This window comes from Mustela erminea, chromosome 16 (assembly GCF_009829155.1).
Source record: "Mustela erminea isolate mMusErm1 chromosome 16, mMusErm1.Pri, whole genome shotgun sequence".
NCBI lineage: Eukaryota > Metazoa > Chordata > Mammalia > Carnivora > Mustelidae > Mustela > Mustela erminea.
Genome location: NC_045629.1, coordinates 58933485 through 58950725, shown reverse-complemented (window position 1 = coordinate 58950725; position 17241 = coordinate 58933485). Strand labels below are relative to the sequence as shown.

The 17241-nt window shown below is 35.0% G+C and overlaps 1 protein-coding gene and 1 non-coding gene across 6 annotated transcripts in view; both read left to right on the top strand.

Annotated features, from left to right (window-relative positions):
* The window catches only part of CSMD3 (CUB and Sushi multiple domains 3), a 1246643-nt gene that overhangs the window by 1213997 nt on the left and 15405 nt on the right, over positions 1-17241 (top strand). For all 5 annotated transcript variants that reach the window (XM_032316321.1, XM_032316320.1, XM_032316319.1 and 2 more), the window contains 3 exons: positions 6966-7077; positions 9335-9514; positions 11978-12043. In XM_032316321.1, the coding sequence (XP_032172212.1) occupies positions 6966-7077; positions 9335-9514; positions 11978-12043 (358 nt within the window). The remainder of the gene's footprint in view (positions 1-6965; positions 7078-9334; positions 9515-11977; positions 12044-17241) is intronic.
* Positions 2851-3051, top strand: LOC116575602. Its single transcript, XR_004279861.1, has one exon. It is a non-coding gene; the product is annotated as a small nucleolar RNA SNORA73 family (small nucleolar RNA).

The following is a 17241-nucleotide window of genomic DNA, read 5'->3' as shown; positions in this document are numbered from 1 at the left end:
TACTAAATATATTTACTAAAACTGTATGGAGCCAATGGAAATTTTAAAAGTTTATGTAATCCTAACTGATATTAATGTATTGGTACATTCCAAATAGAATTCTGGAAAAACCATTTTTATTGGTTGAGAAAAACTTTTGTTTTTAAGATTTTATTTATTTATTTGACAGATGGAGATCACAAGTAAGCAGAGAGGCAGGCAGAGAGATACAGGCTCCCTGCTGAGCAGAGAGCCCAATGTGGGACTCCATCCCAGGACCCTGGGATCATGACCTGAGCCGAAGGCAGAGACCTTAACCCACTGAGCCAACCAAGCGCCCCAGTTGAGAAAAACTTTTGCTTGAAAGTTAAGAGAAGCTATTTGAGATAGCTTAAGTCTAAAAGCATTACAAGCCATGTGCAGGTTTGTCAAAGACCTCAAGGAAAGGGATCTAGGAAAGACCTATCAAGCCCAGGATCTAGCAACTGGACAGTAGGACTCAGTCTTTCCCACTACTCTGTTTGCCTACTTTGTTTTTTCTTTTGGAAATTGGCTATATAACAAAAGCTGCATTTTTCTATTTATCTTTCAGCCACATAAAGAAAATAATTAATTGTCTTAATCTCAGTTCCAGATTTCTAGAGAGAGAATCAGAATGTCTCAACTTTTGTACCTACATCTGATTTGATCAGGTGATAACAGTGGCTTAAATAAAATTATAGCTGTTAAGAAGTTGACTTCTGAGAGGGACAAGAGAAAGGGGAAGGTTAGGAATTACACAAGCACTCAAATCATTTTCTTGGTTTTTTTCTTTAATATGTTTATTCACCCTTTTTCTATATAGATTTATATCATAGATTTTTGGACATAGATATTATTACCTGTTGCTAGAGATGACAAAAACTCTCATTTTGAAAAAAGTACTCAAAGTAATTTCTGTTATATCCAAAATATTGTAAGCTGGAATAATGTTTGGCTAAAGATAGATTGGTAGTGAAGGAAGTAGCTGTCAAAATGATTGATCCAACATCTAGATTAATTATGGAGTAAATGCCAGACATACGTATTTCACTGACTGCTCTATCATTCTTTAAATTGAGCTGTGAGTTTGGAGGACACATCATTAGGAGTTAGGGTATGTTACATTAAAGTTATTATAGTTATGAAATGTTTTTAATCTGACTCTAGATCTATAATGCCAAGACATTGAACAGTAAGATTTTTAGCGCTACCAAAATAAAGATGGTGATGATGTATGATTTTCAGATTATAAACTCCATTAGTACATAAGTACATTGAATGAGACAAATATGCCACATAGTGATTGATTGCTTTTAAATGATGACCATGACATGAATTTTAAAACATAAATCAAGTGTTCTTAATTAAAATATGATAGTTTTTAATATAAACTCATAGGATATCATAAAACTTAATTTTTCTAAGCCAGCAACCTCAGGGCTGATATTGATGCTCAGTGAAATTTCCTTGCGTCTTATCTTAAGTGTATGTTTTCTCCCTTCATTTTTATGATCCTGCTTTTCTACATCGTTTTATTAATAAAAATCTATGTATGCCTTTTATTAGAAGCTACTTCATTTTTTCTTGGGTAAAATGTTTAGTGTAAACACATAGTAAAAAATACAAATAAAAAATGGTTGTTAAAATATACTACAGAGGAAGTATATAAATTGGGAACCCTTAGGTTTATATATATACATAAAATATATATATGCTACATAAATATATATTAAATATATTTTGTATGTGATGTTAAAAATCAGACACAAATAAATACAATGATGAAAATACTAGGAAAGCAGAAGTCATTTGCTATGAAATATCATGAAAGAGAAAGATCTTACTTAGAATATTCTAAATTTATACAAAATGTGTATTATGCCTTGATTAGCTATCTAAGCTTCATGGCTTAAGAACTGAGATATAACATTTAAAATAAAGAAATAAAAAATAAGTAGTTTAAAAAGATAAAAATTATATTTACTAAATAGACATGTCTTATAATTTTATAATGCTTTTGCACAAAACACACTAATTGGGTCCAACTTAAAGTGATTTTTATTCAAACACTGGCTACAGTTAAAACAAAATAGAGAAATTTTAATTCCTGATATAAAAATAATATTAAATATTTTTGCATTATATATAGTTAGTTATATAAACAGAGCACTTTTATTGGCAATTATTGGTGGAAATTGTACATGAATTATTTTCCACAAATTTTTTGAATTAGATAAAGGAAAATTATTTGTTTCTACAAATAATCAAATTATATTATGCATGTTAGAAGCTAATTTAGAATCAGAAGGACCTCTTATCACAAGTTGGAAAGGATGAACAACTATATGTAAAACATAATATTAAGTGGTCTTATAACTGGAAAGGCATTTATTAGTCCACTGATATTTGGAGAAAATTTTGCTAATTGATTTAACTGTAATAAACACTGAACAAAAAATTAATCAATTATTAAATTTGTTAATTTCTACGTATATTAGATATTTAGTATAAGTATTTGTGACTCTGACAAAAATAGTTAGTACATAGTTATTTGTGAACTTGAAAAAATAGATAAAACACATTTAAATAGATCTTACTTCTCTGGCATCTGATTAATATCTAAAGCAGTATTTATGATGACTTTGGAAAAGTTTATAGAAATAAACAAGGAAAAAAAGTCTTACAAGTGGAAAAAAAAGGCTATGTAATCCAACATATTTCTTATATCTTACTAACATCAAGTCTTAATGAAATAGCCCAAATGTACCCTTCAAAGAATAAACAGTGATTTAGCTTCCTATATAAATATGGCTGGGATATCACTCTTGTTTAAGAAACTATAGACGTGTACCAATGTGGATATTCCTGGGAAGTCACTCTCCGTGGGCTCTGTCCAGGTGGTGTACAGGGAATAAGGCTCTGCCCCATGAAGTACAGTCCCTTTCCACGATGGAGATGAAGCCAGGACTTGAATCTGTGCCTGCTTATTCCTACAGCTTCTCAGAATCCTCTGCACTATGACCAAGGACACAAACCGTGCAGGAAACCGCTCCTAGAGCACCCTCTATCTGGATGTAGGTTGATGGGAAAGAAAAACCTTTTATTGGCGGCCGTACTCTACTGGATTAAGCTCTTGCCTACCTTGTTTCTCAGTGATTGCTCAGGATTGCAAATAAATTGATTTGAGGAGAGAAGACACTGGCAGTTAACCCTTATCCTTTTGGGTCCTTTATTTGGCAGAGAGAGTTGGTAAAATGAATGATAAATGCTATTTTATAAGATATGCCTGGAAGTTTGGAAGCTTGGGCACTTTGACCTCTTTTTCAAACTACCCTTTATACTAAATTTGGGGAACAAGTTCAATGTTCTGTAGGACAGGTGACCACTGAAATATGAGGTTACAGACAGCACTGAATATGGGCCTGTCTATTAAAACAGTCTGGTCCTTTGACCCACAAAACCCAAAGATTCCAGAATGCCTATAAGGAGAAAACTTGTCTTAAGGAAATTAAGATACTACCTGGTCTTTTCTACTGTTCTCAAGTAAACTGGGTTTTCTAACTACATAGAAAGAAAGAGAGAAAGAAAGAAAGAAAGAAAGAAAGAAAGAAAGAAAGAAAGGGAGGAAGGAAGGAAGAAAGAGACTATAGACACGTTAAGTCTTTTTAAGTTAAGTAATCAAATGATTTTGTCATTTGTCACTAAATTATTCATCCTCATTCCTTCAGTAGATCTAAGATTTTCAAGAGTTCTTTGTGCACACGGGTGAGTAACATAGTCCCTAGTCTAGAGAAACTAACCTCTGATATGTGGGTGATTTCATAGGATAGATGATAACATTGGCAACTTTGAAAGTTGCTAAGGGAGCACATAAAAGAAAGTTCTCCCAATCTGTTGCTGTAGGGAAGTCTTTCTAGAAATGTCTAAGATAAATCTTTTAGGGTAAGATCAGGGAAAGACATTCTATGCAGGGCAAACAGCATGAAAATATGCATGCATAAGGGCATTACAAAAATTCAGTAATATATGAACACAATTTGAGTAAAAGTAAATGGTCAGTGATGAAGCGAGAGAGATGCCCATGGTCAGGTTATAGGGGCTTTTATCTGTTAAGTTAACATAATGTAATTTTATCATAGTAAAGATTTTGAGAAGGAGAATGCTAAGGTCATACTTCCATGTTGATCACTCTGACTTTATCTGACAGACAGAGATCACAAGTAGGCAGAGAGACAGTCAGAGAGGAGGGAGGGAACAGGCTCCCCGCCAAGCAGAGAGCCCGACTCCGGGCTCGATCCCAGGACCCTGAGATCATGACCTGAGCCGAAGGCAGAGGCTTAACCCACTGAGCCACTCAGGTGCCCCTTCTTTTTTTTTTTTTTTTTTTTTAAAGATTCTAAGATTTTATTTATTTTGATCACTCTGACTTTATATGGAAAATAAATTTAATGTGTTCAACACTGGAATAATGGAAACAAGTTAGAGGATTATCATAATTATAATTATGATTATTGTAATTATGACAGTAGTTCTCAAAATGTCATTGCTGACCAAGCAGCAGCAGTATGATTTAAGAACTTGTTGGAAATAGTGTCCCCTAAATCTACCCAATCAAAAACTTTCAAGGGAGGCTCATCTATCTGTGTTCTGGTGAGTCCTCCTGATTATGGTATCTGCTAAAATTTGAGAACCAAACCTGTAGAAAAGATATTGAGGACTAAAGCGGGATATATAAGTGGAGAGACAGAGGGGGACAGTTTAAGATTTAGGAAGTAAAATGATCAATATCTGTTGGTACCTGAATGCGTGGAGATTTATGGGTAGAAGATGGCAACCATTAACTGAGGTCTACGGTAAAGTAGGATTGCTGGATTGGTAGAGGTAATGGGTTTTGTAAAACTGGTTTGACTGAAGAACAGAACTGCCAAATTTACATGATCAGTCATATAATCTAGTCCATATGAGAAAGCCAAAACATACAATGTCATATTGCATAACTTCAGAGTATGTGAACTGTGTGCCCTGGAGCACAATTTGAAGGATTTCATTTATGTTGAATACAGGGTGAACAGAGCTCCTGGAGTTGAGCAGTGTAGTGGCCCTGGGCAAAATGGGTTGTCAAGGGCATAAGAGATCTCCTCAAAGCTATCATGAGGGTGTCTTGGAAGACACAGTGTAAAATAACTGGAAGAATAAAGGTTGCTGTGAGAGAGTGACAGGGAATGGAGAGTCTGTGGTATAGCGTAGCTCTGGGTAATAGTGAGAATATGAGAAATGGTAGCATTTAGCCACTCTCAAGGTCCAAATGGAATCTTGGGTCCAATTCTGTCACTTTAAGCTTGGTCTCCTACTGCTCTGGGAGGTAGGAGTAGGAACTAACTGAGAAGGAAGGAAACAGGGTATTTGTGAAATGTGTTAAGAGGATTACTGATCATTCTGAGACTCTAGTTACTGGGGACCGCTGAGATGGAAGACACTAAATATTCCTCACCTTGTCCTCCAGCAGTAATCATTTAATAAACCCTGATGATTTCTTCTTGTAATCGTAGTTTGAGTAAACAACATCCTTCCCAAGTCTACTGCCACAGGTTAATTCAGCTTTTATTCTTTCAAATTTAATAGGGTAGTGCTGGCTTCATGATTATAATTACTGCTGGTCATTCCTTTTGTTTAGTAGTTTCTTTACGCAGTGGCTAATTTAATTTTCAACACAGATTTTACTTTCTCAGAGAGTTTTAGTAACTTTATGTTTTCATTATAAAACGATTTCAAATGCCTTAGCCTGCCATTTGAGACCCTTCAGAAACTGTTCCTACATTTATCTTTGACTTAATAATTGAAGTTGGAATTTATTTAAAACCTATGTGCCATCCCTGAACTGAGCAGATTATATGTCCTATTTCATTTAATGCTTAAGACAAATCTCAAGACAAGTAATATTAACATCTTTATTTACAGATTAAGTCTCCAAGAGGGGATATAACTTATTCAAGCAAGATCAGTTTCAGAGTTAAAGCCACATACACATTGCTCTGGGGTCTACTTTGCTGTTGTTGTAGCTCACTGCTTCCCACTTTACCCTCCCCCAAACCCCTAAAGTCCCAGCTCACTGTGTGAACTCTTCATGCCAACCAATCAAATGTACTTTTCTCTAAACTATATGACACGTATTTTAACCATCATACATTTTCTCACCATGTTCTTATCTTTTCTACTTTTATATCAGTTGTTCTCAAACTTTATTGTTCATTTAACAAGCCCTGGAGGGCTTGTTAAAACACAGACTGCTGGTCCCCGTTCAGAGTTTCTGATTCAGTGGGTCTGGGATAAGTTCCCAAAACATGCATTTCTGAAAAAGTTCCTAATGATGCTGAGGTTACCGGTCTGGGGACCTCACTTTGAAAACCATGTTCTGTGCATTTATCAAAATTCACATCCTTAAAAGCTTAGCTCAAATTGCATGTCTTCCAGCATATATTTGTTACAATCACAACCTTTGCATCTAAATGCCTTTGATTCTAATCTCATACTGCATTTACTGTCTTCCATATTCATTTGCCTTTTATGTTGTTAGTTATCTTTTTTCTCTGTCTTCATCCATCTTTATCTATTTATCTTTATTTAACAATCTACCTGTCTGTCTTGTGTTTAGATGAATTCATTGGCCTTTTGATATCTCCCATATTTTCTTCAAACTGATGTGAAAAAGGCACCTATGCATGCATTGAACACTCAGATACTTGATGGTGATATATATATATATATAGAGAGAGAGAGAGAGAGATATGTTTTTTCTTCAGTCTTGATTTCCTCCCAATTTTATTTTAAATCAGTTTTAAATATGTTTTCCTTCCAGCTTCTACCGTGAAGAATTTCTTTTGAAAGCATTTTCTTATCCATGGTTTTTTTCTAATTGTTGCCATATTTGAAGCTGCATTGGTATGTTTCTCTGTAATTTGCTATAGGTAGGAAGTGTTGTGCAGTTCCATTGCAAAAAAGGACACCTTCTCCAAGGGTCTACAACACGCACTTGCCTTCCTGACCTCACGTGGAGTGGAATTCAGCCTGAGTGCATACGTAAGTATCGTGGCTAAGAAATCATACACATATAGGAATTTATATTTTTTTTCTTACAAGTGGGAAGTAAATCTGTATCTACACAAAAGATGTTTTATGTGGATTTTTTTAGATTATGATTAATCATAATTTATGTATATAAGTTTATAACTATATCATGACCTCAGTGTCCATTAAGGAGCATTCTTTCTAAAGAAGTCAGAAGGCACAAAGCACAATTTTTTTTTTTTTTTGCAAGGTTCTTATAATTGTGTTCAGTTTGGTCATCTGATAATTTTAGATGATTATTAGTTCATCAATTCAGAGATCTGAACCTACGAATCAAAGGTATGCTGAAATATGAAAGACTCCAATTTAGTACTTCTTAAGCCTTTATTACTTGTGAGACTCTCTGAGATTCTGAGGAAAGATAGAAACATCCATGAAAGGAAATACACATGAATAGTTTGACCAAAAATTTAAATACCACTTCAGTATTTCCTGGAGCTTCTAAATATGCACTGACCCTAAGCTTGCCTTACGGGTTAAAGAACAAAGCCCAAGGTCATGAAGCTGTCTTTTCTGGCTTACAGTTAGAAGTCCATTTCAGCTGGTGAATTACTTCCCTCTTTCCCTCCCACTTTCTGCTTTTTATCTTCTTTCCTATCTTAAAATCCTGAGCACCTTGGGGAAAAACAATAAAGAGTAAGCAGGAGTAGAAATACTCATCAGGATTTGCTGAAGTCTAAACAAGTCCTGTGAATTTACTCTGGCCTTGTTCAGAACCACTGAAATGATCACGGGAGCCCCCTGTGGACATGCAGCTTTCTGAAAAGCAACAGAACACTCCACTGAGAAGTCATTCACATGCCTGGTTGGCTGATATTTTAATATGGCAAAATTCCTTAAAAGCAATTCAATGGCGTGCATCCTTTAGAACCTGTGTGACATGTAACTAGATATTTCATAGTAAACCAAAGTTCTTTGATGACTTCTATAAAGGACATGATGATTTAAAAAGAGTTATTACTGAAAGCATCTCAGATCTTCTACTATGTGCATAATATAAGGATTAACTTAATTCTACCTGTGCATAATGTGAGGATTAATTAAACTTCCCCTTCCTGCCCCCCCAAAAAGGATGTAGTAGAGGCAGACTATTTGTGTTTATACTTAGCATATTTCCTCCATAGGATTAAATATCATTAATGGAATTATATTAAGCATAAAACATGTAACACAATATTTATCACATAATATTAAAAAAAAATCTTAGCTCTTATTTATACCTCTGCAGAAGTATAATCTCCACTGGGAAACAAATGGAATTTTTTTTCCAAGCACATTTTTATACAGAATAATTTTTTCAGAGACAAACTTTTAAGTACCCATATCCATGAACAAAAAATGATCAGAAATGTTTTCTGATTTAGGGAGAATATTTCTTGCAGTATCTGTCTATGATAATGGGATGGTATTTATGTATAAGACAAAACAGTGAAACTGGGGTCAAGTCAAGAGGTGGCATAAGTATGAGTAAAATGGAATAGAGGTAGCAAATCGAAAGTGGAAGGCAGCTTGAAGAAAAGGAGCCAGAAGTTAAGACAATGAAAAGATACTAGTACTTAAGAACCCAAAACATGGCCAGAAAATTCCACCTGTAAAAAATTATTGAATTATACTTTCTACATTAACAAGTATTAATGTCAGAGTGATATACTGAATGAATATATTTAAATATATATTTGTATTTATAAATATATTTATATATTATTTATATTTATAAATCATATATTTATATATAAATATGTATTTAAATATATTTAAAATATATTTTAAAAATTTAAAATAGACATGAAAAAAAAAAATAAAATAATATTTCATAAATTGGTGTAGAAAATCTGAGCTTGACAAACTTTGAAAGGTATCTAACTACAGGACTTCTTAGATCCTTTAAAATGTTAATAACTATTGAGACTCTCTAGAATAGTAATATAGTGTACACTTATGAGCTTAATTATCCCTGGTAGGTCTCCCCTATTTAGCTTCCCTTTTAACATCTACCATGTTCCACAGATGACTGCTTAGAACATGTTAGCCTATGAAATTCATATGTATATTGACATTGATATATTTTCCTTGATTAATTAGAATAACCATGCAAAGGTATATTTATATAAAGTCATTAACGTGCCTCTAATATATATTCTGACTCTCATCTCAAAATTTTCTTAACATGCCTATAAAAAATGCATACTTTTCTTTTTTCTTAATATAGCCCACAGCTGTAAACAACCAGAAACTCCTGCTCATGCAAATGTAGTAGGAATGGACCTTCCGTCTCATGGCTATACACTCATTTATACCTGCCAGCCTGGCTTCTTCCTCGCAGGTGGAACAGAACATAGAGTGTGTAGATCTGATAACACCTGGACTGGAAAAGTTCCTGTTTGTGAAGGTAAGTTTTCATTATAGAAGCTTCTAACAGAAGCTATTCTACGAGGTCAGCCTCCCTAAGATGCAAGAGACAAAAACTCAACTCAGATTAGGTTAGCCAACTCCAAAGGCAGGCACTTCTTCATTCAGAAGCACAGAGCTATTATTGAGATCCTGTTATAAATTCTTTTCCATGTTCTGTTTTTTCCTTCTTTATTTCTTCTTCTAGTTACTTTATCATGGTGGGTGTATTAGTTTTCTGGGCTGTTGTAACAAAGCAACACAAGCTGGATAACTTAAAAAAGCAGAAATTTATTCTCTCAGAGTTATGGAGGCCAGAAGCGCAAAATCAAGGTGTTGATAGATCCATGCACCCTCTGAAGTCTCTAGGGAAAAACCATGCTTTGTCTCTTCCTAACTTTTGGCATCTTCTGGCTATCCTTGGCGTTCCTTGGCTCATAGCTGCTCCATACCAATTTCTACTTCTATCTTCATTCTACTTCCATCTACTCCCTTTCCTGTTTATCTCTGTCCTCTCCCCTACTTATAAAGATATCAGTCACTAGATTTCAAGGTTATTTCATCTGAGGAACCCTAATTAATTATATCTTCAAAGATCCTATTTCCAAAAAAGGTCATATTTGAGATTCTCAGGAAACCTGAATTTTAAGGTCCATTATTCAACCTACCACAGTAGGGGAAATTGCTCCCAGCAAACTTTTGGTTTAGAAGAGTTTTTGCCAAAACTTCTTGGTCAGGAAAACACTATTGAAGAGTCTGATTGTCAGGTTTAAATGGAGCCCACCTCCCAATCTGTTAGTCAACCAGGGTGATATAGTGAAGTGTCTACTTCTCTTGCTGCTTTATCAGGACAATCCCCCTCTGGATAAAATGTAGTGAGTTTACTAGAGAAAAAAGACTTAGGTGTTCACAACCGGAAATAAGGAAGTTTTTCTAGAATTCATGATAAAGTCATCAATAAATTCCTTTTCCTTTTTCTTTTCCTTTCTTTCCAGCCCTTTAATTCCATTTCTCTTGCAGCAGTCACGAATGTTAACAACCTTCTTTTTGAAACATGTTCTCTCTCTTCTCTTAGCAAGAACACTACTTGGTTTATTTTAAATTTTTCATGAGATTGAAAGATTAAAAGTCCATTTAAATCCAACAGAACTTCAATAACTTTTTTATCTATCCACTTTGCTGTTTATCATCACCACTATAGAAGGTTAACTCAGCATTATCTCTAGATGGGGACTACTGTAGGAGCCTCCTCACTTCTCTGCCTGTATCAATGTCCCTTTCTTTCCAAATTGTTCTCTGTCTTAGAGTAAGAGTGCAGTTCACCCAAATTATTTCCCTTAAAATTTTTGAAAGACATTATATAGTCCTTCAGAAAAAGATCTGCCTTTTTACAATCTACAAGCACTGAATGTCATAGCTCCCATAACTTTGCAGTCATATCTAGCAACCCACATGATTTCCCTGCTTTGAACCACCTTTGGTTTGGCTTAAAACCTTAGTTTTAACTCTTTAGTTTTTTTTTTTTAATTATTATTATTTTTAATTTTTTATATTTTTTTTAATTTTTTATTTTTTATAAACATATATTTTTATCCCCAGGGGTACAGGTCTGTGAATCACTAGGTTTACACACTTCACAGCACTCACCAAAGCACATACCCTCCCCAATGTCCATAATCCCACCCCCTTCTCCCAACCCCCCTCCTCCCAGCAACCCTCAGTTTGTTTTGTGAGATTAAGAGTCACTTATGGTTTGTCTCCCTCCCAATTCCATCTTGTTTCATTGATTCGTCTTCTACCCACTTAAGCCCCCATGTTGCATCACCACTTCCTCATATCAGGGAGATCATATGGTAGTTGTCTTTCTCTGCTTGACTTATTTCGCTAAGCATGATACGCTCTAGTTCCATCCATGTTGTCACAAATGGCAAGATTTCATTTCTTTTGATGGCTGCATAGTATTCCATTGTGTATATATACCACATCTTCTTGATCCATTCATCTGTTGATGGATCTAGGTTAACTCTTTAGTTTTGATTTTATGAAATTTCTTATAACACCATGGACCACCTTAGCAAATTTTTATTTTGAAACACATCCTACCAAATTATTTCTGCCTTTGTGCAAAAGGAACATACCCTTAGCCTTCAGCAACCATGCTGCAATCAACTGTTTACAGGTTGATTTACATGGTTTACATATTCTTTAAAATAAGAAAGAGAATCCTGATATGATAAGGCAGCACTAATCTTTCCCTTGTCCCACTGGATTATAATGGAGTAATTACTGAAGTCATTAGCTGTACAGTGGAAGTGTTGAATAGGTACTGAGATGTTAGGATGAATTGGACATTTTGGAGAAAACTATGCGATATGTCAGAGATTAAAATTGATAATGCATCACTCTGTGTGTTATTAATTATATTAACTTTTATAAACCTTTTACTTTTTTTTTTTTTCCGTAGCTGGTTCCAAAATACTGGTGAAAGATCCAAGACCTGCACTAGGAACACCCAGCCCAAAGCTAAGTGGTTAGTGATTTCAGTTATTTTCCTAGAAGTCATGATTTCTATGAAGTGATCAACCATTTTATTGACAAAATAAACATTATTTAGAAAAATATATATTCAGTATGGGAAAACCATGAATTTAACTATTTGGAATTTGAAAATTTTTATTTTAAGATGTTGAATTTTAAGGAATGTAATTCTGAGACATGTTAATATTCCAAAAATAATGCTTATAGTTCTCTCTATAAAATACCCCCAGGAGTATCTGAAATTGACTGTACTATATTGGCAATGCTTTATTGAAAACATTTAAACAAAAAATGAGATGCTTGGAATATAGATTTTTAAAAAGGGAACAAAATACACTTGATATGAAAGTAAAAGTTCAGCAATTTTAGTTATAGTTTACTGATTTAAAGACCAAAGTTTTAAATTTAGTCATTAAAAACATGGGCTGTTCAGTCCTACAGCCTTAATGTAATTGCCGTGTTACACATCCACTACACTATGACTTTGGTAAGTTATTTTATTTATCTAAGCCTCCATGTCTTTATCTATGAAAAGAAACAGGGATTAGACTATTATAAATGAATTTCATGAAAATGAAATGTGAAGTACTTAGCCCATAGTAAGACCTCAGTATGTATGAGCTCCTTTTTTTAGTATTAGTCCATATTTTATTTATATGATGTAAATTAAAAGCTATAGGGATGTTTGGATGGCTCAGTTGGTTAAGCCATTGCCTTTGGCTCAGGTCGTGAAACCAGGATCCTGGGATCAAGTCCCTTATCGGGCTCCTTGCTCAGCAGGTAGCCTGCTTCTCTTGTTGCCTCTGCCTGCTACTCTGCCTGCTTGTGTGTACTCTCTCTCTCTCTCTGACAAATAAATAAATAAAATCTTTAAATTAAAAGCTACAGATAAAGATTAAACATTTAATCTGTAACTTGAAGACAGATTTGGTCTCATTATTTTAAGCCAGGAGCAGTGTTAGTTCCTAATTTTAGTTGTGTTTAGAAGTTCTCAAGGTACATGCTGTAAAACTGGCATACCCACAAAAGAAAAATCAGTCTGAAACACTGATTTATTCTACATGCAGTGGCAATAGACTGAATGCCATGAGGGCAATCAAAGACTACGTCAACATAAGAAAGTTTAGCAATGGAGTCAGAAAACCACAGTGGTCTATCAACGCAGAATTTTCCAAAGGAGATGTTTTATCTAGTAGCAGATAGGTGTTTAAGTACTAACTCCAGTATATCAAATGTAAAACCTGACTTTCCTGGACAAAACATGACCTATCCCACCAATAAATAGGCAGGCAAAAAGAAATAAAAAAGAATATGGAAGAACAACACAATTATACATATATTTTATATATATATATATATATTTCTATATCAAACAATTATAGAATACATATTTTATTCAAAGGCAAATGTGACAGGTATAACAACTGATCATATATTAAGTAATAAATAAAAATGCATAAATTCCACAGCAAAGTTATTCTTCAGATCTGATATCTCACCATGATGTAAGTAAAAATCAATAAAAAAGGTAAATTTTTAAAAAAATTCTGAATGCTTGGAAATTAAAAACAAATACTTATGAATAATTCATAAATTAAAGAAGGAATTTAAGAAAAAATATACTAGAACTTAACTGTACTGAAAATCTAAATATCAAAACTTGGGGACTGTATCAAAAGCAAAGTTATTCAAGGAATTTATACTTTTAAATTCTTACATTAGAAAAGTAGAAAGCCTCAGACTTAGTGAATTAAGTAGTCCTATTAAGAAGATATGTACTACAGTAAAACAGAATAACCAAAAAGAAAGCAGAAAGTCATTGTAATAATAAAAACGAAAAAACAGTCCCCCTCAAGGATGCGATGGTCAACAAAGCCAAAGGTAGTTCTTTGGAAAAAAGAAAAAGTAGAATATTTCTGGCAAGACTGATCAAAAAATAGAACAAAATTTAAATAATATAGCAAAAGGAAATATAAACATAACCACATAGAGAGTAGATTAAATCAATTATAATTACATTTGTGGAAAACTATCAATAATAGTCAACTTTTTTTAAAAAATGGACAAATTACTAAAAAGAATATTTTACCAGAGCAAAAGAAAACTTAAATGACCCTATAACAGATAAATTAGGAGTTTAAAACTATTTCTACAGAGAAAAACCAGGTCCTGATTTCTGCCAAATTATAGAGGAACAGAATGGATTATCTCGTTTTATTTAAAAAAAAAAGTCTCTTGCAGGGGCGCTTGGGTGGCTCAGTGGGTTAAGGCTCTGCCTTCGGCTCGGGTCATGATTTCAGGGTCCTGGGACTGAGCCCCACATTGGGCTCTCTGCTCAGCAGGGAGCCTGCTTCTCCTCTCTCTCTGCCTGCCTCTCTGCCTACTTGTGATCGCTCTCTCTGTCAAATAAGTAAATAAATAGTAGGTTAAATGTATGACTGTTGGTTTGCAGCTCAGGTTGTGATCTCAGAGCCATGATCTCAAGGTCATTATCTTGGGGTCATAAGATGGAGCCCCATGTGGGGCTCCATGCTCAGCAGGAGTTTTCTTAAGAGTCTGTCTCCCTCTGCCCTTTTCCCAGAGCTCCCACTCATGCATGCTTTCTCCCTCTCTCTAAAAAAAAAAGAAAAAAATCATTCTATGAATCCAATATAATTCTAATAACTCAGAAAGACATTATACAAAAGGGAAAATTACAAGTCTGCTTATTTGACTCAGGATGTACAGATGAAAATATCCTACATAAAATCTTAGCAAATCAAATCCAAAATCATAGTATAACAGAAAAACCAAAAGCTGACATGTCAGAACCAAATTGGATTCAAATTGGATGATAGATATGCAGGGATATTTTTATATTAAATAATCCTTAAAAATAATCTGTGACATTAAGAAATTAAAATGCAAATAGTTTTAATCAGCACAATACCTGCACAGAAAATATTTGATAAAATACAACACCTATTTATAACTTTAAAAGACTTAACAAATTAGAAAGGAAAGGAATTTCTTCAACCTCAGTAAAAAATGATTGATAAAACTTCAGAGTAAATGCTACTTTCAATGGGAAAACATTAGAAACATTTAATTTAAAATCACGAGTCACTGTGATTAGATTACTCCAAAATAACAAGAATGAAATTTGGCGATTTTATCAGTCAAGAGCATGATACTACACTTGAAGCAATACTATGCAACCTGTGAAGTAAAGTTTAAAATCAGACATCTTGAGGGGCACCTGGGTGGCTCAGTGGGTTAAGGCCTCTGCCTTCGGCTCAGGTCATGATCCCAGGGTCCTGGGATCGAGCCCCACATCAGGCTCTCTGCTCTGCAGGGAGCCTGCTTCCTCCTCTCTCTCTCTCTCTGCCTACTTGTGATCTCTGTCAAATAAATAAATAAAATCTTTAAAAAAAAAATCAGACATCTTGAAAGGAAGGATCATGACATTTTAGACTTTACTGATACCCACATCAAAGAGAGTGGGATGACATTTTAGAATTTACAAAGAACTGATAGACTCACATTCATATTTAAATATCAAAATAGACCTAACAATAGAAAGAAGTATGATCAACATGGGGGCTTAAGTGGGTAGGAGAAGAATAAAGGAAACAAGATGGGATTGGGAGGGAGACAAACCATAAGTGACTTTTAATCTCACAAAACAAACTGAGGGTTGCTGGGGGGAGGGGGTTTGGGAGAAGGGGGTGGGATTATGGACATTGGGGAGGGTATGTGCTTTGGTGAGTGCTGTGAAGTGTGTAAACCTGGTGATTCACAGACCTGTACCCCTGGGGATAGAGTATTATGCCTCCATCAGAAAGGATGAATACCCAACTTTTGTAGCAACATGGACGGGACTGGAAGAGATTATGCTGAGTGAAATAAGTCAAGCAGAGAGAGTCAATTATCATATGGTTTCACTTATTTGTGGAGCATAACAAATAGCATGGAGGACATGGGGACTTAGAGTGGAGAAGGGAGTTGGGGGAAATTGGAAGGGGAGGTGAACCATGAGAGACTATGGACTCTGAAAAACAATCTGAGGGTTTTGAAGGGACGGGGGGTGGGAGGTTGGGGTACCAGGTGGTGGGTATTATAGAGGGCACGGATTGCATGGAGCACGGGGTGTGGTGCAAAAATAATGAATACTGTTATGCTGGAAATAAAAAATAAAAAAAATTAAAAAAAAAAAAAAAAAAGGAAAGACGTATGATCATTCCCATTGTACACGGGAATGGAAATGGCCAGATGGTGCCTGTTTTGCCCAACCTGAGTTGCATTTCTCAAAAGGTAGAGGGCAGTAGTGGCGTGTTTGAGCCTCAGATAGAGAGCGGTTCATCGCAGACAATTCTGCGCGTTCACCCAAACTTTGCATTCAGCCATGTCATATTGGTAAAACTTTGAAATCTGCTACTGTGGTAATATTTACACCATAGAAATAAGCAAAGGCTGAACCATCAGCTTTTTTGTTTGTTTTGTTTTGTTTGTTTTTCAGAAGACCCAGTTGTTAAACATTTCCTTCCACAACAGTGATTAAACCTGATGTTATGTACTTGGCGGTGGCCACTATCTGGTTCTTTCCATTGCTCTTTTCTCCTGCTGTCAAGGTTCACTTTCACCTTCTTCAACCAACACTAATTCCCCTAAGGACTATGGATAAGATCAGCAGATGTAATAGGTTTTCTTTAAAGGTTCAGAGATAGCAAAGAGTAATCACAGTCCAGTCCGGGTGGAAATAAACAATCAGACAGACAACAGCACTTACTTACTGTCTACTATTTGCAAGGCATTGCCATTAGAATAGCTTTCTCTCTTGCTCCTGCTTTTTCCTGCGCGACTGAGAACCTATTTAGTGCAGGGCAATATAGCTTGTCACTCTCTCCTACAAACTTGTTTTAGGTACACTTTTCTTTCAGTAAAAACTTTCACATGCTTACCAGATCCAGGGCTTTTTACTCATTCACTGTATCAAAGTTTCAGTAAGACTCCTTCAGACATACATAGAGTAACATTCGCCTATAGCGTACATAGCTGTGCAGTTGGAAGTTTGGGGAGGGAGTGCCACTCTAAGGATGACTTAGCAGAGTCACCGAACCAGACTATGGACCATTCATTTTACTAACTACATGTCTGCTAAATATATATTTTATTAGCAATTATGTAGTAAGCTCTAAGATCCACAGTTTT